This window comes from Perca fluviatilis, chromosome 19 (genome assembly GCF_010015445.1).
Source record: "Perca fluviatilis chromosome 19, GENO_Pfluv_1.0, whole genome shotgun sequence".
NCBI lineage: Eukaryota > Metazoa > Chordata > Actinopteri > Perciformes > Percidae > Perca > Perca fluviatilis.
In genome coordinates, this window is record NC_053130.1 from 35,937,956 (window position 1) to 35,964,501 (window position 26,546).

Genomic DNA, 26,546 nt, shown 5'->3' on the forward strand with positions numbered 1-26,546 from the left:
TGGTCACCTGCATGCTCTGTCGCACCTGTCCTACGTCATCAGAATGCTTCACCCACTGGATCCTTATATACTGTCTATGACTGGATCACATAGGGCTGAATGCACCGTCAGGCTGCACAGAAAACCCGGACTGGACTCCAGTGCTTTCCGCACTTCAAATCCGCTCACTGTCCCCCCTCAAATGCAATACCCCACACCCCACCGACCACACGCACTGCTAACCAGGACAACCTCAGATCTCTCCAGCCTGGCCCAATCCCACCACCCTCTCACCATGCCAACTTTGCCCTCCTCAACACCCGATCGCCCCTGCCCTCCATGAACTAATCCTCGACACACAACACCTCAACACTCTGGACTTCCTTCTGCTCACTGAAACCTGGCAACAACCCAACAACTTCTTCTCCCTCAACCAAGCATCCCCCCCTGGCTACAACTACATCTGCAAACTCCCACCCCTTCCGCGGGGGGGAGGATGGCCTGCGCGTTTTTTTTCTCGCCCTTTTTTTTTATCTGAACTTCCGGATCACAGAACTCACCCTCCCCTCAGTATCATCGTTTGAATATCTCGCCTTCAAAGCTCCTTCCTCCATGACAGTCATCCTCATTTACCGGCCACCTAAACCAAATCCCTCCTTCCTCTCTGATTTTACTGAACTCCTCACACTAGCCTCATCTCTCTCTCCACGTCTGCTGCTACTCAGTGACTTAAACATCCACATGGACTCCCCCACCTGCAAGCTCTCATCAGAATTCACCATTTTACTGGATAACTTCTCTCTCACCCAACATGCCACATTCCCCACACATGAAAAAGCACACATCCTCGACCTGGTCTGCTCCACTAACCAACCGGTGCTCGACCTCCATCCATGCCTCTTTCCCCTCTCTGATCACAAACTGATACGGTTCACCATCCCTTCTCCAACCCCACGCCTCCACCTCCTCAGAGAAATCACCTTCCGCAACCTCAAATCAATCGATCCCCACCATCTCTCTGACCTGCTCTCCACCACTCTCCACCTGGACTCAACCCTCACCTCACCTTATGATCTCACAAACCACCTCAACTCCATCTTGTCTACCTCCCTCAACAAAAACTGTCACTTTTAACACCTCTTCACCCTGGTACACACCTGCACTCCGAAAAATGAAACTGGCCGCCAACTTGAACGTCTGACAAAGAAATTATCCCTCACAGTCCATCATGAAGCCTATAAACTCCATCTCACTAGCTATGTTTCCATCCACACGTTTTTATCCGAATTAAGTGACATTGAATGAAAAATGCGTTATGGAAACCGTAAAATCCGATTGAATTTCATGAATATCGACTCAAAGAAAATACGTTTGGTCTCATCGGATTTTCTCTTGATCGATATACGGCTTATGCGATAAACGCTGATGGAAACGTTATTTGCCAAATAAATAATGAATTGCGATTAAGTTTTAGGTCATTTTATGGTTGCAACCCGCAATGAAACGAAGAAGAAGTTTCAGTTCATTTCCGCCCAGTATTTCCGCTCTGTTTGCAAAACAAAAACAGATGTAAGTGGACAAACGAGGAGACGAGATACTTTTTTAATTTACCAGAAAAATATAACTGCTATTTTAGATAGCAAAAATCTAAGAAATGCCATCATTTATCAGGAGCTCGAGAAGGAAATGACCAACAGTTACGACAGGGACATTAAAGGCTTAACGTGAAAAAGCTTAACATGGTTTAATGTATCTAAACAACGATCAATCATCACCAGATTTATCATGGTCATATCTTGTCATGAACACTTAAGCCTGTCAAAAAACTAAATCGACATCCAACGATTATAGAAGTTATCTCACGTTAATGTTTTCTTCATCATTAGCCCTATGGCGAGGAAAAAGCTTAACGTGGTTTAATGTACCTAAACAATGATCAATGATTACCAAATTTCTCTCTCATATTGCTCCTCATAACCACTGAAAACTGTCAAAAACTCGAACCCAAAATCCTATTATTATGGATGTTATCTGACATAAAGCGTTTCTCCTTCATTAGAGCCTATGGAAAAAGCTTAACGTGGTTTAATGTACCTAAACAACGATCAATCATCACCAAAAAAATCCTCTCCTATATTGCTCATAACCACTTAAAACGGTCAAATCTAACCCAATGTCCAAATATTATGGATGTTATCTGACACTATGATGAAGAAAACATTAAAGTAATATTTCACCGCTGGAAAGCTGAATATATCTTTAAATTGGGTCACTTATGTAGTAGAAATGTGAAAAAAATTTTTTTAATTGGTGCCTTCTAGGCCGAGAAAAGCCAGAAAATGTGTTTTGGTCTTATATGGATGAAAAACACCAAATCCCAGAATGCACCTGCTTCGTTGCTTTGAGTCCACTCCCAAGCCACGCCTACCGCTTGACAGACCGACAGAGGCATTCAACTCAACTCAAGCGTGTTTTATTGTCATTTCAACCATATACACGAAACAACGTTTCATCGTGACTCAAGTGGTGTTACACATTTAACATATATAAAAACGACATTATATAAAAACGACATACGAAACAGGCTACATTTAGTACACACACTTTATAGGCTCCGTAAAGTTCAGCTAACGCATACTAGCATTGGGCTTGGTGGGCTGTAAACCCAAGCATAAACACAGCCGTGAATTAGTGTGTAATGTAGAATGAGTTGGCGTTTACAGTCACAAACTCCACCAGCAGTTAGCAGTTAAATGGATACAAATCACCACATTTCTCGCCACTCGGTGTTAACACAGCCCACCTCTTTTACCTGGCGACAGAGCATCTTGCAGCTTCGGAGGGCTAGCAGGCCTGGTAGCTGGACAGTCCGTACACTATTCAGGCAGGTTTCCACAACAAAAACACCGGCAGTCTCTGAACTCCACGTTGGGGAGTGTCGTTGAAGTTGGATGTAGTCCAGTTTTTGGTCTAAATGAGCGGACACTTGCAAGCAGGATCCGTAAAGTTCAGCTAACGCATACTAGCATTGGTGTAGCTAATCACAGAGTATAAACACAGCCGTGAATTAGCGTGGAATGTCGAATGGTCGGCATTTAACAGTCACAAGCTCCACCAGCAGTTAGTAGTAGCTAGTTGGATTTTATTTCTACACCAGTCCGTTTAACACAGCCCACCTCCACGGGCCGGCGAGAGCAGCCTGGTAGCTGGATAGTCCCGGTTCCGGTACACTGTTGTTCAGGCATGTTTCCACAACAACAAAAACACAGCAGTCACTGAACTCACGTTGGGATTTTCGTTGAAGGAGGATGTAGTCCAGCTTGTTGTTTAATGAGCAGACACTTGCAAGCAGGATGGCTGGGACAGGTGGACAGCTAGCGTTAGCTTTCCACCTAGCCGATGAGGATGTCCCGTAGCCGGCTAGCGGCATTGAGCGACACCGCTGGTCTCCGTGCAGGCAAAGCTCACGTAGTGTGCCGAGTATTGCGTCTGTAATAACGTTTCCTCCATATTCTCCGATCTGTACCGATGTATCCCGGTGGTACACACGTCCGGTAGTTTGAATGCAGATAATTGTTGTAAATGTTTTCTGCTGAAAACCGAAAGCCTGTTTAGCGAAGATTCAAGATGGCTGACAGTCGTTTTCATTCGGAATACCTCGGCCAGACTCGGCAGTCCAACCTCCTGTGGGCGTGTTGAAAACATACGGAAGTAGATCCTACTACTGGCTGTAGTCCTTTGCCTCTGGCCCAAAAATCTTCCAATGACGCAAAAATCGTCATTTTACGTCATCGGAAGATTTATTCCAGGCCCCAAATGCAGAAATCTCTCGTCTCAGGGGGACATGAGGGAGGGAGGCACGGTCCTTCAGAAATACTATCGGGTTTCTACTGATACAAAGCTGAATGCTAAATCGGTGAAGTATCCCTTTAACCTGAGATAACTTCTATAATCGTTGGATTTCGATTTAGTTTTTTTTGACAGGCTTAAGTGTTCATGTCAAGATATGACCATGATTCATCTGGTGATGATTGTTGACACGTTAAGCGTTTTAGAATGTCCCTTACGACAAGCCGTGGGACGTCCTGCGGAGTAAATGGAAGGAGCTCAAACAGCGATACACGGCTCAAAAAAGAGAGTTGTCTCACAGCGGTGCCGGAGGGAAAATATAAGGCAAGTTCCACCTTTTTGATGAGCTGGATCAGATCCTCAGCCAAAGGCCCATCGTAGCTTAGCTTGGCTTCTAATATTAACAACAACTACTTTTGTCTAGCAAAACTTTGTTCGCAAAAGTTCGCTTGAATGTTGTGCGATTCAGTGCAAAAATGAATGGAAACACCATAAAATGTCTCAAATCAATTCGATATACCAATTTAATCACAAAACAGCATGTGACGTCATTACGCACAGGTTTTTATTTGCTTTAAAGCCGTTGGATGGAAACACACTTTCACCAGCTTTATTCGCATGAGTTTTTTTACCGAACTTCAGATAATTCGATTGACAAGTGGATGGAAACTTAGCTACTGCCTACAAAGACGCCCTCATTGCTGCCAAATCTGCCTACCTCTCCACCATCCTCACCGACCCTGTCAAAACCCCAGAACCCTCTTCTCCACAATGAACAACCTCATCAAGGCCCGGACCAACACCCTCCCTACGTCCACTCCAGATCTCTGCAACTCATTCCTCTACTCTTTCGCTGACAAAATCAACATCATCTACCAAGCTCTATCCCCTGTATCTCACCTCTCAGAATCTACTCCAGCACCCACCATGGACCCTCCTCTCCCCATCTCTCCTGACCTCCAGACCCCTCCTCCTCACTGCCTCCTCTCCCAGTTTGACCTGGTCACTCCTCCTGAAATCTCCAAACTCATCAGCTCTTCCAAACCCACTACCTGCTCCCTTGACCCCCTCCCTACTCCACTCCTGAAGTCCTGCCTCCCCGTCCTATGCCCCTACCTCACTAACCTCTTCAACTCCTCACTCTCCCTTGGAACTGACCCCTCTGCCTTCAAAACTGCCGCTGTCACCCCAATCCTTAAAAAACCTGGTCTGGATCCCTCCTCCCTCAACAACTACCGCCCAATATCCATCCTCCCCTTTCTGTCTAAAACCCTTAACGTATAGTGGCCTCACAACTCCAAACCCATCTTCATGCCAACAACCAATTCGAGCCCCTCCAATCTGGTTTTCGCCCCCTCCACAGCACTGAAACCGCTCTCCTCAAAGTCCTCAACGACCTCCTCCCCTCTGCTGACACAGGTTCTCTCAACATCCTCATCCTCCTTGACCTGAGTACAGCCTTCGATACCGTGAGCCATAACATCCTGCTCACCAGACTCAAAGAGCTCGGTATCGAAGGTACTTAACTCCACTACCTCTCCAACAGATCCCACTTCATCTCTCTCCATAACCACACCCTGCCACAGCCACTCAAGGCGTTCCCCAAGGCTCCGTACTCGGCCCCCTCCTCTTCATCTACATCCTCCCCCTTTGTCAGATACTCCACCACTTCAACCTGGACTTCCACTGCTATGCTGACGACACCCAGATCTACCTCAGCACCAAATCCCCCCACAATCCTCCCCTCTCCCACATCAACTCCTGTCTGTCAGCTATTAAAACCTGGATGCAACACAACTTCCTCAAACTCAACAGCGATAAAACAGAATTCCTCCTCATATGCTCCAAACCCACACTCAGCAAAACCAATAACCCCACTCTCACCATCAATGGCACCATTGTTTCCCCATCTCCCCAGGCCCGCAACCTTGGCGTTATCTTTGCTTCTACCCTCTCCCTTGAGCCTCACATCGGTCAAGTCATTAAAACCTCCTTCTTTCACCTCCGCAACATTGCCAAAATCAGACCCGCTCTCACACCCCCCGCTGCTGAAAGACTCATTCACACCTTCATCTCCTCCCGACTGGACTACTGCAACTCATTTCTCCTCGGCATCAGCTCTACCAACATCAACCAACTCCAACTGGTCCAAAACGCAGCTGCCCGACTCATCACCCGCTCCAAATCCTGGCACCACATCACTCCAGTCCTAAAACAACTCCACTGGCTTCCCATCTCCCACCGGATCACCTACAAAATCCTGGTCCTCACCTACAAAGCCCTCCACCATCTAGCCCCCTCATACCTCACTGACCTCTCCCCATACCAACCCTCACGGTCCCTCAGATCCACCTCAGCTGTTCTCCTCTCCATTCAAAAATCCAACCTGCGCAGTTATGGGGACAGATCATTCTCCAGGGCAGCTCCCAGGCCTTGGAACTCCCTCCCCCAAGAGATCTGCACCTCTTAGTCCCTCACCATCTTCCAGTCCCACCTCAAGACCCCTCTCTTCACCTCTGCCCTAGTGCCCTTAAAACATTCCACACTCAATTTACTGCTCATTATATAGGAAACTACTGAGTTTATTTTACAAGGAATGGTGAATGGGTGAAAAAAGGGGGTGATTTGAGACACTGCTACAGTCAGTTTTCATTTCTGATTTTTTTTTTTTTTTTTTTTTTTTTAAAAGACAATAGCAGCTAAAAAGAAAATGGGGGGAGCTTTGCAACAACTGTACAAACAGTGCTAGCAAAATGCTCTAGAAATACTTTTAAAACCACTTTCAGATATGGGTTGTAGTATTGCTGACAGAGTGAAATGCATGCCTGAAAGGAGCTATGGTTTACTACATTCTCACATAAACTCACCTTGTCTGTCGCATCCAAGATAAAAAAAAAACCCAGCTCTGACACAAATTACAAATGACAAGTGAATGAAATCTAGTTTACAGGACGTCATCGTCCCACCAACTGTAATTTACATTGAGCTGTGTCTACATTTAGAAAACTACTGTTTTCTATCACTTCAGCTATACTTGTAAACTTGCACATACATTTGAGTGGAATGGGTTAAACTGGCCTCCATGGGAGAAGTCATCAGAGGGCTATATGAATACTGAAAGCAATTTACAGGGAGGTGGCTAGCTGCAGGCTGGATTTAAAGCCCAGCTTGACGGATAGCTTGGATGGAGCAGCATCTCCTGTTGCTTGGCTGAACATCCCTCTGCTCTCCAGCAGGTCTGGGAGGGTGTGTGTAAGACAGAGAGGCTGAGCTCAGGGGGTTGAGCAAATCCTTTTCCCTGTCACTGCGCTGCTTGGTAATTTAATCTGATACCACATGTCAGATCGATTTGTGTATGGTTATAGGGTACAAGTCGCTGGGAGGCAAGTGCGCAGCAATTCCCTGCCACATCCAATTAGCAGCCACAGTGGTGATGGGGGTGGAGTGGGCTGAGGGGTGGGGTGCATAGCCAGTAGCTGCTCAGGTGTATTACATGGGTACTTATTAGGCTGTTTAAAAGTGACGCATATTCTGTAGTACGTGTTCTACAACACAATGTCACAGACGTTTTAAATTATAGTAGGACATCTGTAACTATCCCCATACACAGCAGGGCTATCAGGATGTTTCCATGGAATATTACTTTATCAAAGCATTGTTTATTTACCTTTATTTAACCAGGAAGAGACTGACTGAGATTAAAAATCTCTTTTTCAAGAGTGTCCTGGCCAAGACAGGCAGCAGTACAACCACACATACATACAAACACAAAATACACAAAAACACAAAAAAACATAAAACAACTGAAACAGCAAATCCCTCAGAGTCAACCAGAATCCTAAACACACCAGGCAAAACATCTGCAGCCAGATGTAGCTGCCTCCAAGTCAATCAACGTCCTCTTAAAAGCGACCAATGAGACCAGCTCATTAAGTTTCATGGATTTCTGTAACTTGTTCCAGGCAGAGGGCGCAGCAAACTTAAAAGTCCTTTTATCCCAGCTCAGTCTAACCTTTGGAACAGACAGAAGGAAAAGATTCTGGGAACGAAGATTGTAAGTCCTGGTACTATTTACACTGATATAGGTCAGAAGGTAGGATGGAAGGAGACCTAAAATAGCCTTGTATATGAAGGTATGCCAGTGTTGAAGTCTCCGTGTTGAGAGAGAAGGCCATCCACCACATTCCCACAGTTCACAATGCTGAGTGAGGGCTTTCGTACCAGTGATGAACCTCAGAGCTCCATGGTATACAGTGTCCAGTGCATGTACACTTTGAGACGAAGCATGCATGTATAAAACATCACCATAGTCAAGTATAAACATAAAAGTGGCAGCGACCAGACTCTTTCTAGATTTGAACAAAAGGCAGGATTTGATTCTGAAATAAAATCCTAGTTTAAGTTTTAATCTTTTTGAAAGATATCTGTATTTAGAAACACATTCAATCTTCGTACCCTGGGAAGTAGGATTGAAGGCAGATTTGATTTGGATTTTGAAAAAAGCATGACTTTTGTTTTTTTTCAGCATTTAAATCGTAAAGATTCTGTTGAAGCGTGTTAAAAGCAAGTTGTAACTGGGAGAATGCCTGCTCTGGGGTGGGTGCTGAGCAATACAGTACCAGTGTTTCCTCTATGTTGATTGGCAAGTGGCGGTCCGCCACGGTTAGATTTTTCCCGCCACGGTATCAGAAAATATATATATATATATATATATATATACACACATACATACACACACACACACACACACACTGAAAAAGCCGTCTATCAGCAGTGATTGTAAAGAGCGCGTCGACGGAGAATAGCGCAGACACGCGCTTCACAACGCGAGTGGGCACGCGTGCCACTCAGAGAAAAGGGAGAAAGAAAAAAGAGACAGGCTGTCCGGAGGACCCGGTTGAGATGGCATGTGTGCATTCTTGAGAACTGTAAGTCGTATAACTTATATTGTCAGTTCATGTAAGCCTGTATTATTCTATAGTTCTTGCACATTTTTAGTTTCACCTTCACCTGCTAGCTAAATTGCACGTGGCTGTTGATTCAATACAACGCCCTCGATATCATATCATGGCATAGGCCTAGTAGGCTAAATTATTTCATACATTCATGAAACATATTGGGGGAAATTCATTCAACATAATTCACAGCCAAATAACAATTAAAAGTATGTTATTTGAACATTTATAACCTAACCTAACCTGGCAGGTACCGCCTCCGATTTGGTCATCCAAGCCGTAGCCTACGTTACCGACTCTGGCTTTGCCTTCGGCCCATCGGTGATGCATTGCCCACACTTGTTACTCGAGACCGCTAGTTACGTTTCTCTGACAGAGGCTATGATTATTACTAAGCACCCAAGATGTATCTTCAACCACGCAAAAGATTAAAAACAAAACCGCGAAAAATCAGAGCGGTCAATATGACAGTGTATGGCCAAAATAGGTCAAAGTGATTGTATTTTCTTTGCCTTTTGTGTAATGTACAGTAGGCTATATAAAAACTATTTTAAATGAAAATACAGACTCTTTTAGGAAAAGTCAGGTACCAGCAGGATTGTATTTTTTTTATTAAGCAAAGTTATTACACATAAATTTCAAAACGGTTCAAAATGACCGTCCCTGTCGTTCTAGTGTAACCCAGCCTTGGAGTTATTTTTCCAAAAGCCAAGAAAAATCAAATGCACGCTGCAAGGCTGCCAATTTTGCCGCTGAGGCAAATATGCAATTATTTTCATTATGAATGGTTTCATACTATATATAGCCTACTTTGGGTTTTGGTTTCCCTATGAAGAATTAATTTTGTAGACCAACAGCTCCTCAAAAATACAGTTCACTCAAAACGAAATGAAAATATGCCTCATTGTGTGTGAATAGAGGTGAATAAATATATTTGTTTGTGTTGCAGCGAAGTGTCGGTTGTGTTTAATACGTAAAACATTTGCCGGCGGGGCGCGGGGGGGGTCCGACAGATCTGCCCCCACTGCTAAAAATAATCCTAGAGGAAACACTGCAGTACAGTGTCATCAGCATAAAAATGAAATTTTACATTAGACACGTTATGATCAATGTTATTGATATAGAGGATGAATAGCAGCGGCCCCAAGACTGACCCCTGAGGCACGCCTTTTGATATTCTGAGATAGCGAGAAGCACTATGTGGTCCACTGTATCAAATGCCTTAGAAAGGTCAATAAAAAGGGCTGCACAATGCTGCTTGTTGTCCACTGATTCAATAAAGTAATTTAAAACCTTAAGCGCTGCCGATGTTGTACTATGCCTTTTTCTAAAAAACAGACTTGAAGTCAGATAAAACATTATTACCGTTTTAAAAAATCTTTAATTGATCACTGACAAGGGATTCTAGAACCTTGACCAGGAGAGACAGTTTAGAGACAGTCTGTAGTTATTTAAAATAGAAGGGTCACCACCTTTTAGCAGGGGAACCACAAAGGCTGATTTCCAGATGGGAGGAATGACATATGTGTTCAAGCACAGATTAAAAATATTAGTTAAAGGCACAGCAATACAATTTGCTGCAAGCTTTAAAAAGTAGGGATCCAGTTTATCAGGGCCTGCAGATTTTGTTGTATCCAAATGAGGGCTTTATTTACGTCTGAAACTGTAATAGGACTGAAACTAAAAGACTGAATAGAAGGATCCAGACCAACAGTCTCAACTGTGGAACACTCATGTTGAGGGTTGAAGGACTCAAATAAAAATCCTGAGGTTATGAAATGTTCATTGAAACAATCAAGCATTTTGGCCTTGTCAGTAACTTTTTGAGAATCTATCACAATGCTTGAAGGAAGCTCCAGGCCTTTACTGTTTTCTGATATTGATTTGATAGTTTTCCAAAATTTTGATGGATTATTCAGGTTATGAATGATTTGAGAAAGAAAATGATCAGCTTTGGCTTTTCTAATTTTGAGAGTACATGCATTGCGCAGTTGCCTGAAGACCAGCCAGTCAGATTTCTGATTCGATTTTCTGTTTTTTGCCCATGCCACGTTGTACTCATGGAGGATATTTGTTAAATCATCAGTGCCAGTTCACTGAGGATGTCAGTCCCGACTTAAACTATACGGATTTGCGTCATAAACAACCATTGAGTATGACAAATACCGACTCTACATTAGAGTAGTAGTATTGTACGAAAGCTCACAAAGTGAAAAAACAAATATCAACCAGTCAGTCACGCACAGACAAACAGACAGAGAGACGTGCTGCCATCTTGGGAGCGGCGAGAGAAAAACTTTTGATTGGATCAACTTGCCAGTATCATCTTGGATTGGGGTCAAATTAGGCCAGTGATACTTTTTTGGCAAAGATAACAACTAGTTTACTTTAAAGTCAACTTCAAAGAACTTTCTTTTAAAAAGAAGTTTATCCTTGTATCTATAAAAAAAAGTGAGATAATTAATTTCTGAGTATGTACAATAACTTAACAATTCTTATGTTGCAAAGAGCTTTACAAAAGAAAAAAATAGCCAGACAAGACAGATGAAATGAGAATAAGGCCAAAGGACATAAGCACAGAGGAAGTAAAGACAATAAAATGGATAAGAACAAATAAATAGGAATAAAAACAGTATAAATTAGATGATACATCAAACATTTCAAAGAGCTTTCACAAAGAAAAAGGTTTTAAAAAGAGATAAAAAAAAAAAAATAAAAAAGAAAATCTTTTCCACTGTCACTCCATTCTGTGGTTGTTTCTTCCAATGGCACTTCTGGCCACGCCAAGCCAAACCATGCTGTGCTGATTTAGGTTTCCATTACTAGTTTTAGCACGCCGACCTGCACCCATGATGGACCTTTTCACTGGTCCAAAACTCGCCCGACCCGCCTCCAAGTGGGCTGCGGTGACGTCTCGCCGACTGCTACTAAGCCATGACGACCTCCTTTCTCCCCCTAAAATGTTGCAAGCCTCAACTCATGTCTGTGCAGGACAGCAAACAGAAATGTGTAAGTATCAGTGCTCTCAGTAATTTCGTAGCTACTACTGAATTTCTGTAGGGGTGTCACGATTCTCCAAATCCCTGATTGCATTTTACTTTTGATTTTAAGGTCACGAGGGTATGTACGATTTAGATTTTTTGATTTTCACAGCAATGTAGAGTAACACCTCTACATTGCTGTGGTTTCAAGTTTAGTTTCTCTCCTATGTCCCTGTTTGTACTTTTAGATATCTGCTTTATTTTACTAAGCAATATTACAGGAGAGGGTGTGCTTTACTTCAGTGTTACATACCTTGATGCTGGCCGCATCATGCTTTGTAGAGATTGTGGGATTAACTGGGATAAACTAAAGCTAAATCTTGATATAACTAAGATACCTGCTGAATATAAATAAAATTAATATCTTTTCCATGGACAGATTTAGCTACTATCCGCAAACTTCACATGTAGGCAATTCTTAAGATAGCAACGTAGCGGTCACTGTGTCAACGGCACTGATTTTTCCCCAGTAATGAGCCAAGCAGCAGTGTTTTGTACCAACTAAAGACGGTGGAGGGAGCCCTGGCTGATGCTCAAGTAAAGTGTATCACAGTAATCAAGCCAAGAATAGATAAAGGCATTAACAACTTTTAATAGATAAGCAATTGATAAAAAATGACCTAATTTAGAACTCATCTTGAGCTGGAAGAAACAGGACTTAACATTTTTGACTTTATCATCCAAACAGAGGTTAACATTGAAAAGTACCTCTCGATTTCTAGCAGCCTGCTTAATATTTTACAGACTGAGATTTGCTAGGCTGTTGGAATCGGTCGGTTGTAACGGTATTTATTACAGCTGCAACTAACATTGACGATTAATCTGTTGATTATTTTCTTGATTAATGGATTAGTTGTTTGCTCTATAAAATGTCAAAATGGTGGAAAATGTCAGTGTTTACTAAAGCTCAAGATGACGTCCTCAAATGTTTTTTTGTCCACAACTCAAAGATATTCAGTTTACAGTCATAGGGGAGTGAAGAAACTAGAAAATATTAACATTTAAGAAGCTGGAATGACTTAGACCAAGAAAAATGACTTAAACCGATTCATAGTTGCCGATCAATTAAATAGTTAACTAGTCATTCAATTAATCTTTGCAGCGCTATCTTATATAACCTGTGTGTGTGTGTGTGTGTGTGTGTGTGTGTGTGTGTGTGTGTGTGTGTGTGTGTGTGTGTGTGTGTGTGTGTGTGTGTGTGTGTGTGTGTGTGTCTGTGTGTATGAAAGAGTGTCGTTAGCATCACAATGGTTAAGCATTAAGATTTTAAATAACCTGGCCAAGAGGCAGCATATATAAAGAAACAGAAGGGGGCCAAAAGTTCTATGTATCAGAGGAGGTCATTTCTGGAACAGCATCCCAACAAACCTAAGAGAATGTCCAACTTACTGCATATTTAAAAAGCACTTTAAACTATTTCTTAAAAGTTCCCAGTTATGTCATCATTTTGACTAATTTTATTGATGTAATGTAATCTGTCTGAATGCGTGCTAATGTGTTTCTTGTTTGATATTGTATATTGTAATATTTTTCTGTTTTGCATTATCTTGTAAGTTGTTTTCCTGCCTCGGGACTACAGGTGGAAATCAGCATTTATGCTATAACCTGGCTCATTTACAGTCTGTACAGAAATGTTAGATTGTTCATTAATGTGCACTGTCCCGAATAAATAAATAAATAAAAACGGAGCCTTGAGGGACAACACAACTCACTGAGCCGTCGAGGAACCCAGAGAGACAGAAAATGTTGTTAGAGAGGTTTGAGTGTAAAAATTAATAATCAATTATAATACAGAAAATAAAACCTTGTTTTCAATCCTTTATGGGTAACTGATTGACTTTATTGTCATTCAGATTTTCTAGTCTTTGAGGGCTTGAGTGTGATCACTCAGCCAGGTAAGATTATTTGATTTTTGTATCCTAGTTTAAAATGGTGCAATTTGGTTGAGGATGGATAGACACTGATCTTTAAGTGAATTTACCAGTGCATCTGGATTTAGAAGAGATGTAGTCGAATTGCAGGATGATGAAATAAAAGCATCAGAGAATTTAACTACAGAGCCAGCGTTGAGAATGTGAGTGCGTATTGTAGGGACTAGGAATAGAAAGCTGTATAAACTGCGTAAACAACACCTATACATTCAGTTACAGGCATATCTACCAAATTGAGAGTACCAAGTTGAAGGTGTGACCCTTAGAATGTGTGGTCCCTTAAACAGTTTGAATGAAGTTAAAAGAGTCAAAATGAGAAGTGAGGGGATTGGACAATGTACATGAATATTAAAATCACCAAGAATAAGCACCCCGTCCTATTAAGGCATGACAATGGTGCAATTTTTTATTTTATTTACCATTTCAATAATAAACAAATTAAGTAAATTAATATCTATGTATTTATTGGTTAGTTACATTTTGTTTTACAGAGTTAGAAAAGGGATGTTTAAGTCAAGCCTGATGTTTCTTTACACGTTAAGAATGACCCCAGGCACTTATTTAGGGGTTCAAATTACACCTGAAATCAAAAATATTGTATCTTCAAATTATGACTCGCTAACAGAAAGAATAACCGAGACATTAAACCGCTTGACAGTAATGCCAATTTCAATGATCGGCCGTATTAATATAATTAAAATGGATATATTGCCAAAATTCCTGTACCTTTTTCAATCAATCCCACTTCCTAAATGTTTTTTTGATAAAATTAACAATATTCTTGCTAAATTCATTTGGCACAATAAAAAAGCTAGGCTACGATTGAAGTTGCATTACTTGCCGTATGAGAGAGGTGGCCTTCGTCTTCCAAACCTACGGTGGTATTACTGGTCTGCTCAATTACACTCTGCCTCGTTCTATTTTGGCTCAGGCATTCTTCCAACTTGGGTAAATATTGAGCAAATAACCACATCAGAATTGCTCCTCAAGCTATAGCTATATTCAACAGATCTTAAAACATTGAGAGAAAAAAGGAAAAATCCTTTTCTTAAAAATGTCAGACATTTGGTATTGTATACACCAGCATATCGGAGACATCCCTGCTTTATCTCGTTTTTCTCCTATATGGGGAAACAATGATTTTATACCAGGTAGAGGTGATGGTGGTTTTAAGCTTTGGGCAACCAAGGGTGTGCAATGTGTAGGGGACCTATACAGAGATGGCAACCTACTTACCTTTGAGCAAATATGTAAGGAGTATAGTATACCAAAAAAGCATTTTTTCAAATATTTACAACTGAAACATTTTATATTATCAATAAATAAAGATCTAATGTCTGAGCCACCTTTGACAAATCTTGAAAACCTAATCATTACAAATCTGGCTAAAACGGGTCTAGTATCTTTTTTTTAATGGGACTTTGGTATTTTATGAAAAGGAATCATCCAAAGACAGATTAGAAGCATGGAAAGTCGATATTGGAGAGAATATACCTGAAGAAGAATGGGAAGTGGCATGCTTAAAGGCACAGCAAAATACAATTAATACAAGATTGAAATTGCTCCAGTATAAATGGCTAATGCGAACTTATATCCCCCCACTAAAGCTGAATAAAATGTATCCTAATATTCCAGATATTTGTTGTAAGTGTTTAGAGGAAAAAGGGACACTGTTCCACTGTGTTTGGGAATATTCCAAAGTACAACTATTTTGGCAGAGTGTGATGAGGGCCATTTCCCAGATAGTAGCTAAGAATGTTCCCCTGCAAGCGAAACTTTGTATCCTGGGTATATACCCTGAAAATTTGGTCGTTAATTCTACACAGTCAGTGTTGATTGATTTTGGGCTTCTTCAAGCTAGAAGACTGATCGCTCTTTTCTGGAAAAATATACAGTTGCCCTCTGTAAAGTTGTGGTTGAAGGAGATTGCAATGTACCTTGCACTGGAAAGACTTACATATATTGTTAGAGGGAAAAGAAAACAGTTTATTAAAGTGTGGAAACCTTTTTGGGAATTTTTGGAGGATGAGAATGTCACACTAACTTAAAGATCACCATTACTGCTTCTTTTTCAGTTATTTATTTATTTTTATTACTTAGTTTTATTTGTACAATTATTTAATTTGTTTTGCATCTTTTGATTGATTTGTTGTATTGCACACTTAATACATTATTTGTATTGCTGTATGTTTTCTATATGTGAAAAACTTAATAAAATTTTAGATTCTTCAAAGTAGCCACCCTTTGATAACTCTGCAAACCCTTGGTGTTCTCTCAATGAGCTTCATGAGGTAGTCACCTGAAATGGTTTTCAATTCACAGGTGTGCTTTGTCAGGGTTCATTAGTGGAAGTTTTTCCCTTATTAATAAAAAAGCAAAGGGTGGCTACTTTGAGGAATCTAAAATATAAGACATGTTTTCAGTTATTTCACACTTTTTTAATTCCATATGTGTTCATTCATAGTTTTGATGCCTTCAGTGAGAATCTACAATGTAAATAGTCATGAAAATAAAGGAAATGCATTGAATGAGAAGGTGTGTCCAAACTTTTGGCCTGTACTGTATATTTAAAAAAAATGAGAAGACTGCTAACAGCAATTATCCTGCCCTTGATTTTATGGGGAATAATTGTGTATATTGTATTTTATGTTTTAAGGCGGTTGTTGCATTGCACACTCTGGATCAACCTCTGTTAAAGAAACTGAATATGAACCTACAATGGGTAGGCCGCTAAGTCAATATAAAGACCGCAATCTATGCACATTCACTCTAGGGGTCTCATTTGTGACACCATTATTACTCACTCACACTCTTTTCTCCATTTATGATTTACTCAATAATATGACAATTTTCACACTGACCACCTCCAACCACTTGCTAGCGCTGGTGTAATTACACCTACCAATACAGTGTCAATACAGAAAATATAAGAACCTGAACACAAACACATGGAATAATGGGTAGATATTAATGACTCAAAACTTCTTTCAGAATGGCACAACCTAATTCAGCCCAATTATGTCATAGAAAAATGGATGGATGAACAATGTAGCAGTGGATAGCATGTCTTTACTGAGTAAAATCACTATGAAGTTTAGTTTTACACTTACACAACGTGTTTGTTGTGTTGCTCAATCTGAATTTTCAAGTTTTCATTTTAAAAAGTTCTTTGCCTATTATATAGAAGAAGGTTTAAAAAATTTTAAAAAAAAAAGATTTTAAAAAAAAAAAAAAAAAAAAAAAAAACATTTGCACTTGTATAGACAGCAACAGTGGTTTGGTCGCCCACACAGTCCTTTTTTGAAGCGGTCATTGTCCTGGCATCAAAAAAATAATGATCTGTCATGACTGTTATATCATCGTAGTTTATTAAATGACAACTAACATTGGTTTAGAAAGGAGCAACACACCATTTTCCATGTTATCAAGTTGGCATTTCAGTCTTTCCTCTCCTTTGAACACCAATACACGTCTGTTATGCAAACACTGTGCCTATCTCCCTCCTCGGGGAGCAAACCAGTTGCTTTAGACCTTGGGCCAAAGTGTCATTTTGCTTCTTGGAACAAATATGGAGCAATCTGAACACTTGACCAAATAACATTTACTTATCATTCATTTAAAATTTGCACAGTTTTTCACCTAATTTCAGTCAACTTAACAGGCTACAGGTTATTGACATCTCGTCACTGCTGGCCCTTTGAAATCCTATTACAAAACTAAGATATTCAAAATAAGGCTGGGCAATATGAACCAAAAATCATCTCTCTGTATTGTTTGGCTGAATGGTAATACACAATGTATATCTCTTTTTCTTTTTTCTTTTTTACAAAGTGGGCTAAATGTTCAGTTGTATGTTAAAACCACATGTGAGATGTCACAAGCACTTTTATTACAACAAACTATTTATTATCAAAATAAAATGCAAATTCAGGGTTTCCTTCCCTGTTTGAAAATATAAAGCTGCAATTATATAAAATAAATAGCCTATGTTAAATAAAAAAGGCCTTTCTCTGAGAAAGCTCCTTCAGTTGTCTGAAACAGTAACCGACGTCCGTTACGGTTTCAAAAGGTAAGAGGGAGAGAGAGAGGGTCATAGATAGGGAGCGTGCGATGGATTGAAGTTTATGATACATAAAGTCAATTGTTGCTGTACAGTTCTCTGGTTTATCAGTGAGGGGTCTGAACTATACTGCAGACTGGATTCTCTACTTATTGTGAACGGCTCCAGCGCCGTTACAAACGTCTTGTGTATTTAATGTCTGCATCATCACTGCGCTGCATTTTTATGAACTATGATAATCTGGCCATGGGTTACATCTCTCACCGGGGTCCAGCAGGCGCCGTCTCACATGCTATTCCTCACAGAACTGAAGTTAAAGTTACATCCAGGAACTACTGTAATCCTGTGTTTTTCGCCGTGTTTATCGCCATGGCAGCTGCTAAAACAGAAAATTACTAGCGGAAGCACTGGTACAAACACAGGTTTTCCTCTCACTCTGAACAAAATATACATCTGTGTTAATAAGAATTAATACTGTAGACAAATGTCAGCAGTGTGGATCGCGCAGCTGCAGGAGAGTGTGTGAGTGTGTGGGGGTGGATGGGGGTGCTACGTGGAAAGTGAGAGGAGAGATGCAAACACAGGCATGGCTTTACAGAAGAAATTGGTCATGTGCCATTGTCTAATCCCATATCTCATTTGAAAATATATTGATACAAGCTAAAATATGGAAATACTGCCCAACCCTAATTCAAAACAGCCAAGTGACAGAAACCCTTATCCCTCAGTGATTCAGGGAGGAAGAGCACGATGAAAATAAATGCTTTTATTTCATTTGGCTCTGCTGCTGCACAATACATCCTATATAATATAATTTTTGTTAAGGAGAAGTACAAACAGCAAATATACTCAGTGGTTACCATCACTCTAAATAACACTGACATAGCAGAAGAAAAACAGACAAGCCTACGTCACGTTAGTAGTCAGATCGTGAGTGATTGCTCAACGATTATAGGGAGTTTGTTAAACCAACAGGAACTTTCTGTGCAACTTCCAAGGTACATAATCAAAAGATCTAACAAAGTGCAGGTGATACTGAAATGTTTGGTAACACTTAATATTTTGAGCTGATAATTTCCTTTTAATTTCATATTAAGTTTCCCAGAAAGACCGATACTAAGGATAGGGAAAATAAGGGCAATGTCCAATTGGTACACTTCCAGTTTAAATGATAACAATTAATTCATTCATTCATTCATTCATTCATTCATTCATTCATTTTTTTTATGAAACCTAGATAGTCAGTGCACAGGTCTGCTCAATATGCAAAAATGTAGAATCTGTCAACAGGCAAACATACAGTTCAACATATATGGAGAATGACATTGCCAATAATGAATGAATAATGAATAAATATTTACTTGGCTTTTAATGGAGCATTTCCCTGTAATTTGTTGCAAATTACATACATGTTAGTTCTTTTCAGTAAACTTAAGAAATAAAGAAAATTGGAAATTAGACCTTTAAAGTAATTGAGTAACAATCATTTTATTAATTGAAGCTGCTGTTCTTTGTTTTTTCCCCACAAATATTCTGTATGTTTAAATCTGACTATTTTAAAGTAAAATGACACGTTGAAAGGCCAAAACGCTGAAAACGTCCAGCAATACTAAATGATCTTTTGTTTACATCTTTCCCTCATCAGCTCCACAATACAAATAAAAAGGGACTAAAATTGAAAAAAAAAAAAAATACTCATCCTAGCATATTATTTACACTAATTACTCATTAATTACTCATTATTTGGTGTTCTGTGTGGTCATTTTGACCCTCTGCAGTGAGTAACAGGTCATTTCTTTTCTAATAAGAGACCATGCTTATAGGATCAGAAAAATAAATCCCAAATGAAAACAGCAAGAAATGTGTAATATGGCTGTGGCTCCATCTGTCATGCACATTGCGGCTGGTCTATTGAGCTTCCTCTAAGGTGAATTGATCCATGGAAGAAGCAATTAGAAACAAACAGCTTGTGGGACCAACCTCTCATGTCTTTAATCTGCTTTTTGCTGTGCGGCCAGCCGTTGTCAAACAGCATTACAACGGGCCATTTAATTGGCACGGAAAAGCAGAATCGAATGATGAATGTGTCGCCCGCCAGAAGTCAATGTGTGCGTTACGAAAATGACAAAGATTATTATGGGCTGGATGTGCATGTTGACATGACAAACAATGCTGTCCTAGCATTGTTGTTTTTTAAGGAGGGACAAAGCGTAACCACATTGTCCAGTTTCAAGATGTAAAGACCTATACACAGAGCATCAGACTGACAGATGAAAAGTGTTTCCACATACGTATGTACACTAAAGGAGAATCTCTTGTTCTAGGGTGGGGTAATATGATGAAATATATCGGGACAACAAGGGCTGTACCCCCACACTTTGATTTTTAACATTCTATTCATTTAGGTGACTTATTCATTATTATTTAGTTAATTATTTTTCTAACATGAACATCTAAATTAGTGGTTCCCGACCTTTGTCCTTAAAGGACCCCTTTTCTATTATTGAGGAACCTGACGACCCCTGACTAAGTGACATATTTTATGGAAAAATAGGCTTTTAAATGCTACATTGCGTGTAAGAAAATAATAGGGGAAGGACGCAAACCAGCCTTAAAAGTGACTTATTTTCTTTTTAAAAGACATGCTGTGCGGGGGATCCAATTCATGCCGATGTGAAGAGTGGGTTATGTGTAGGGGTGTCCCGATTCTCCAAATCCTCGATTCCATTACATTTTTGATTTTTTAAGCACAGGTTGCTATGTCTGACTTGTATGTAATATAATATCTGACCTTTGATCGCAATGTACCACATTAGATTGTCAAATTTAAAACATTTATTAACAACATAATGTAACAATAACATGTCCTCAGTCAATTAGAAACTTGACAATTTGTCAATAAAGTAAAAAGAAAAAAAAAAAGTTTACCGACAATCCTGAGGGCAGACGCTCAGCACACAGAGTTTGGTGTTTAAGACCCCAACATTGTCTTCCAGCTGCCTGGAAGACACCAGCATATAATAGGAATCACCAAAGTTAAATCAAAGAATCATAATCAACAGATGATCCCAACGGAATTTAACTTGGATGATATAGAGGATTATAATATGTTTTCAAGGAATATAGAGAATGCTATAGGTAGAGGCTTACTGCTTTATGTACACAAAACTTTAGAAGCAAAAGAAATGGTAACGGTTTCAGAATTCCAAGAAATTATTTTTTTAAAGATTAAATGTAGTAAAAACGAGAATGTGATTATTGGATTAATTTACAGGTCAGATAGTGGAACAGAGAGCAACAATGATAACCTTTTGGTTTTATTAGAAGAAGTGTCGACTATAAAACATTCATACAAATTAATTATGGGGGATTTTAATTTGCCAAATATAGATTGGACATTATTAGAAATGAAGGGAAATAACCCCATATCATTAGATAACAGGTTCTTGGATTGTATTCAAAATGTATGGTTGTTCCAACATGTTTTAGAGCCAACAAGGTGGCGAGGTGGTGATACACCACATGTATTGGATCTTATTGTAACAAATTAGGAACACATGATAGAGGACATTCAATATCTAAGTCCTTTAGGCAAAAGTGATCATTGTTGTTTAAGGTAATTTGTTATACACAAAATAACGTACCTGTAAGAAGGAATTACAATAAGGCCAATTATGATGAAGCACGTAGGGAATTAGAGAATTTCGATTGGATATCACATCTGTCTAATTATGATGTTAATAAAAAATGGGTACCTAATAAAGTCTAAGTTGAAGGAAATGGAGGAGAAATTTGTACCTATTGCTAAAATTAGGCCCCATAATAACAATAAAAAAATACTTCTTTTCATTAGACGACATTACAAAAAGAAAAAGAAAAAAATAATCTTGGAAGGAAAGCATTACAAAGTAAAAAAAAAAACAGAAATACAGCAGGCTTATCGGAGAGTTCGAAACATTGTGAAGATGAGAACGCGAAATTTAAAGCAAAAATATGAAAAAGGAATTAGCCAAGCAATCTAAATATAAACCAAAGGTTATATGGAACTACATAAATAAAAGGACAAAAATAAAAAACGGCAGTGGGTGATCTACTGTATATTGCAATCAGAATAATACTAATTCTATGAAAACAGAGAAAGATATAGAAAAGGCAGATATATTGTCAGAATATTTCTGCAGTGTATTTGTTGAAGAGCCTGACAGGAAGATACCCGACATACCAGGTTGGAAGTTCAGCAAACAGAAAATCTTGAAATAATAGTTGAAGATACAAAACAGCTTTTACGGAAAATTGATGTATATAAATCCCCTGGACCGTAGGGTTGGGCATCGAGAACCGATTCCTACTTGGAATCGTTTCAAAAATTACGATTCCATCGGAATAGTTTCTTTATTGGAATCGTTTGGAATCGTTTGGAGGATTTGGTTTCAGATCTGATCATGGGTTCCAAATTTAACATGTGAAAGTTTTGGTTTCCGTAGCAGCCAGGCGCTTGTTGTGTTGCAGCCGTGGAGCACAGTAAGCGGTGCTCTAGTGGGGCTTTATTTTACGTTGAAAAATACCTGTCTGCATTGAATCAAAATAAAACTTTCCTCTTATTTGTGAAATAAGCATGTGACCCTTTTCAACTCCACCCCTCAAAGAACCGGAATTGAGAATCGATAAGAACCGGAATCGAAAGGAAGAATCGGAATTGGAATCAGAATAGTTAATATCCAAACGATGCCCAACCCTACTGGACCGGATTTGATACATCCTAGGATTTTGAGGGAACTTGCAACTGAGATTGCTAAACCGCTAACCGTACTATTTAACAAATCCTTAGAGGATTCAGTTTTACCAAATGACTGGAAAGAGGCTCAAATTAGTGCAATTTTTACAAAAGGAAATAAATCTCTAGCTGGAAATTAGACCAGTTAGTTTGATGTCAGTTGTTAGCAAAACAATGGAAAAATTGATAAGGACATATATAGTCAATCATATGAAAAGTAATAAACTATTTAGTAATAAACAATATGGCTTCATATCTGAGCGGTCAACTTCTCTTCAGTTACTCAGTTTTTGACAAATGCTCACAAGCCTTGGATAGAGGACAAACAGTTGACTGTGTTTATCTGGACTTTCAAAAAGCCTTTGATACTGTCCCTCATGAAAGACTACTATCAAAGTTAAAATCCTATTGTTTAGACAGAGTTATTTATTGGATACAGGATTTTTTGCACAATAGAAAACAGGTGGTAGTGAATGGTGCTGCCTCAGATTGGAAGCCGGTGACATCTGGGGTCCCACAGGGATCAGTCTTGGGCCCTGTTCTCTTTGTAATATATATATATATATATATAAACGATCTGCCAGATATGATATAGTCTGATGTTTACCTTTCTGCAGATGATATTAAAATTTTCAGAATAACAAGTGACACAGACCAAGCCCATCTTCAAGAAGATCTATGTAGCATGAGCAAATGGTGTGACCAGTGGCTATTAAAGATGAATCCCGAAAAGTGTAAACATTTACATATAGGGGGAAGAAAAATGACACTGTAGCTAATTATGTAGTTGGGGATATAGTGGTTAATCCTGTACATGAGGAGAGGGATGTAGGTGTTGTGGTGGATGGTTCACTTGAATTCCACACACATATTTCTGAAAAAGTAAAAAAAGCAACATCTATGATTGCAATAATAAGAACTTTCCCATTGTACAAATCCCTGGTAAGATCCCATCTTGAATATGCAAGCTCAGTCTGGTGTCCATATAAATTAAAATATGTAGAAAAAATTGAAAGGGTCCAGAGAAGAGCTACTAAATTAATTCCAGGATTGAGGAAATTAAGTTTACCAACTCTCAAATTTAGGAGATACAGAGGAGATATGATTCAGGTATATAAGCTTGTACAGGGAATATATGATGTAAGCGTTGAACCTATCTTTCAGTTTTGGAACAATAGGTACAAGACACGAGGGAATTCTTTAAAACTCTACCCTAGAACATGCCTGTCTGAAAAGAGAAAGAACTTTTTTACACTCCGTGTGGTAAAGTCATGGAATGAGCTTCCAGAAGAAGTTGTGCGTTCCCCTTCTATTAATTCCTTTAAGAATAGGTTGGATGCATTTTGCCTGTCAAAAGGTGTTCTGTATAATTATAAAGCTTGTCAGTAACTTATGTAATTTATTTAGGATTTGTTAGAAGACTTCAATTATGAAATCAATGCGTTCTATAAAATGTGAATCTCTCTCTCTCTCTCTCTCTCACTCACTGTTTTTTTTGGGTCTGGAATAGAGGATTTTATATCCTGTACCAGAAATCCTTTCAATAAATTCAATAAATTAGGCAATGGTTATGGTTGAAGACAATGGTCGCAGCGCTGCCTTGAAGGCTTAGTTGAGGGCTTAAAACACCATCGAGCCAGCACAGCAGCTGAGCAGACCGATAGCAAAGAGGGCGACTCGGGCAGTCCGCTAACTTGTTGTTCTCTGTAATATAACCAATATCAGCTGCTCTGTTTAGGCTACAAAAGTGCACGCAGGCTGAAATTCAACCGTGCGGTTTTGTTGGGATGAAGCTATAAGCAGAAGGAATATCCGCTAGCTGCTAGGCTAATGTGCAATGGTAAACACACAGTATGGTACACGCACATAGCAGAGCTTGCAAACTGTGGCTTTTTTGTCAACATATCTCACTGGAAATCCAAAATACTTCCACACTTTCACACACTTCAGTGAAAGAGGAGGGGGCACAAGTTCTGATGGGTCTCCAGCATCTGCAGTTGCTATGCTATCTTCTGGCTGTAGCTAAGGTACAGGAGGTTGACTGACTGGCAGCACTTCAACACGTGTTTTTTCCGCTCGACAAGCCGACCGGACGTGACATGGGGCGTGGCAGTATCGACGATTCCATTTTTTCATTCGATATTCAAGTTTGTGACTTAATTTCGATCGATTTTGATTTAAAATCGAAATCGTGACACCCTTAGTTATGTGGATTTCAAAAAGCAACGGATAAATATTTAAAGAAACTTTAAAGTGTACAATTGAAAACGTAATTTGGTTAGTAGCAGTCAATATCAAATAAATATATAATTATGGATGGTTCTATCCTTATTGTCCACTCCTAGTTGTACTCCAAAAAGTCCTGAATGGAAAGTGAACCTGTGGCCTGTCTGAGGTGTAGGTGTGTGTGTGTGTGTGTGTGTGTGTGTGTGTGTGTGTGTGTGTGTGTGTGTGTGTGTGTGTGTGTGTGTGTGTGTGTGTGTGTGTGTGTGCGCGCGCCTCCTCATCAACCAACTGTCTTTCATCAAGTGTCCGGGGCAAATTAAAGACACAAAGACACCCTGAGTGGAACATCAAACACTGTGACGGAGAGGTATGAGTGTGTGCATGTATGAGTGTGTGCGTGCGAGATGCTAAAATCACCCGTTCTTCCTCTCCAAGTCTGACTGGTGGTTGTGCGTGCGTGCATGCATGTTTGAAGTGACATCAGGTGACAGCTGTGGACAGAACTCTTGAATGTTTTCAAGATATGACTGAACACCAAAACCATGAACAGCAGCCTCAGATGTAACAGCTCCAATCTGTCCCTTTGAAATTGCAATAGTTACAGTATTTTATGATTGCTTTGGCAGAGCATTTTGTTGTGGAAGGGATAGTTCGATGTTCTGCAGTGTAGTTGTATGAGCCAATTCTCCATAGTCAGCGTTAGCTACAGTAGACGACGGACGACATGCCCCGAGTTTGGGGAAGCAGGCCAGAGTACACAACCCCACTTCAAAATATCTTAACTATCCCTTTAATTGCCACTAAGTGTACACATCACTCAACCAATGCAGTGTGTGTGTGTGTGTGTGTGTGTGTGTGTGTGTGTGTGTGTGTGTGTGTGTGTGTGTGTGTGTGTGTGTGTGTCCCAATCATCATGGTACAATTGTGTATGATCACCTTGTATGAATTATTGACTGTATTGTGCAGTCAGACTTCATTATTGAATAGTCACCCTTACTCTATTTTAATAATGACATCTGCATAAAATGCTTCAGTCTGAATGGGTCTGGAAACACATTTATATTTCTAAACATAAAAAAAAAAAAAACTTTTCACCCAAATCTGAAAACATAATCTTGTTACACAATAACAAGCCCATGTCATTAAAAACTGGAATATATCTAAATGAATCTCCACTGTGCACTTGTGTTTTGAATGAAGAAATATATATACACATGTTGTGTTCTGTAATAGTATAAACACGTAATAAAACAGAAATACCAAGGCATTCGGACCAATCACCATAGTTTTGGCTTTGACTGCTTTTCATATTGAAACGTTGTGAAAATTGAGCCCAAGCAGTTGTTAAATACTGTAATACAAATACACTTCTGCAAATAAATGACCTAATTCTCACAATCTTTTAATTCAATCTGCAATATTTCAAAAAGGTGTACTTATAGGTACCAAGCATATCCATCCCATCAGAGGTTTCTTCTACTGGTCTAACCCCTGAGAGTGCTCTCTGCCAGAGACACTAACCAGATCAAGATGTCTGATGAGAAGCTGTCCATATTTCCTCCACCCTCTGACTTCCTAATCACTGGTGGTACACGTTGCTGTGGAGCAAACTCTGCGCCTGGGAAGAGTCTGGGAAACTGCTCCAGGCCACGAGACTGACCTCACACAACATCCAGCAAGAACATTCAGCCTCGTACTACTATAAATACACACACTCTTTTCCTCCAACAC

The 26,546-nt window shown here is 39.7% G+C and overlaps 1 protein-coding gene across 2 annotated transcripts in view; it reads right to left on the reverse strand.

Annotated features, from left to right (window-relative positions):
• Positions 1-26,546, reverse strand: part of pdzd8 (PDZ domain containing 8) — an 80,228-nt gene that overhangs the window by 21,027 nt on the left and 32,655 nt on the right. Inside the window, exon 4 of one of the 2 annotated variants that reach the window (XM_039783472.1) lies at positions 20,744-20,815. The exons of the other annotated variant lie outside the window; for it this stretch is intronic. Coding sequence (XP_039639406.1) covers positions 20,744-20,815 — 72 coding nt within the window. The remainder of the gene's footprint in view (positions 1-20,743; positions 20,816-26,546) is intronic. 2 annotated transcript variants of the gene reach the window in all.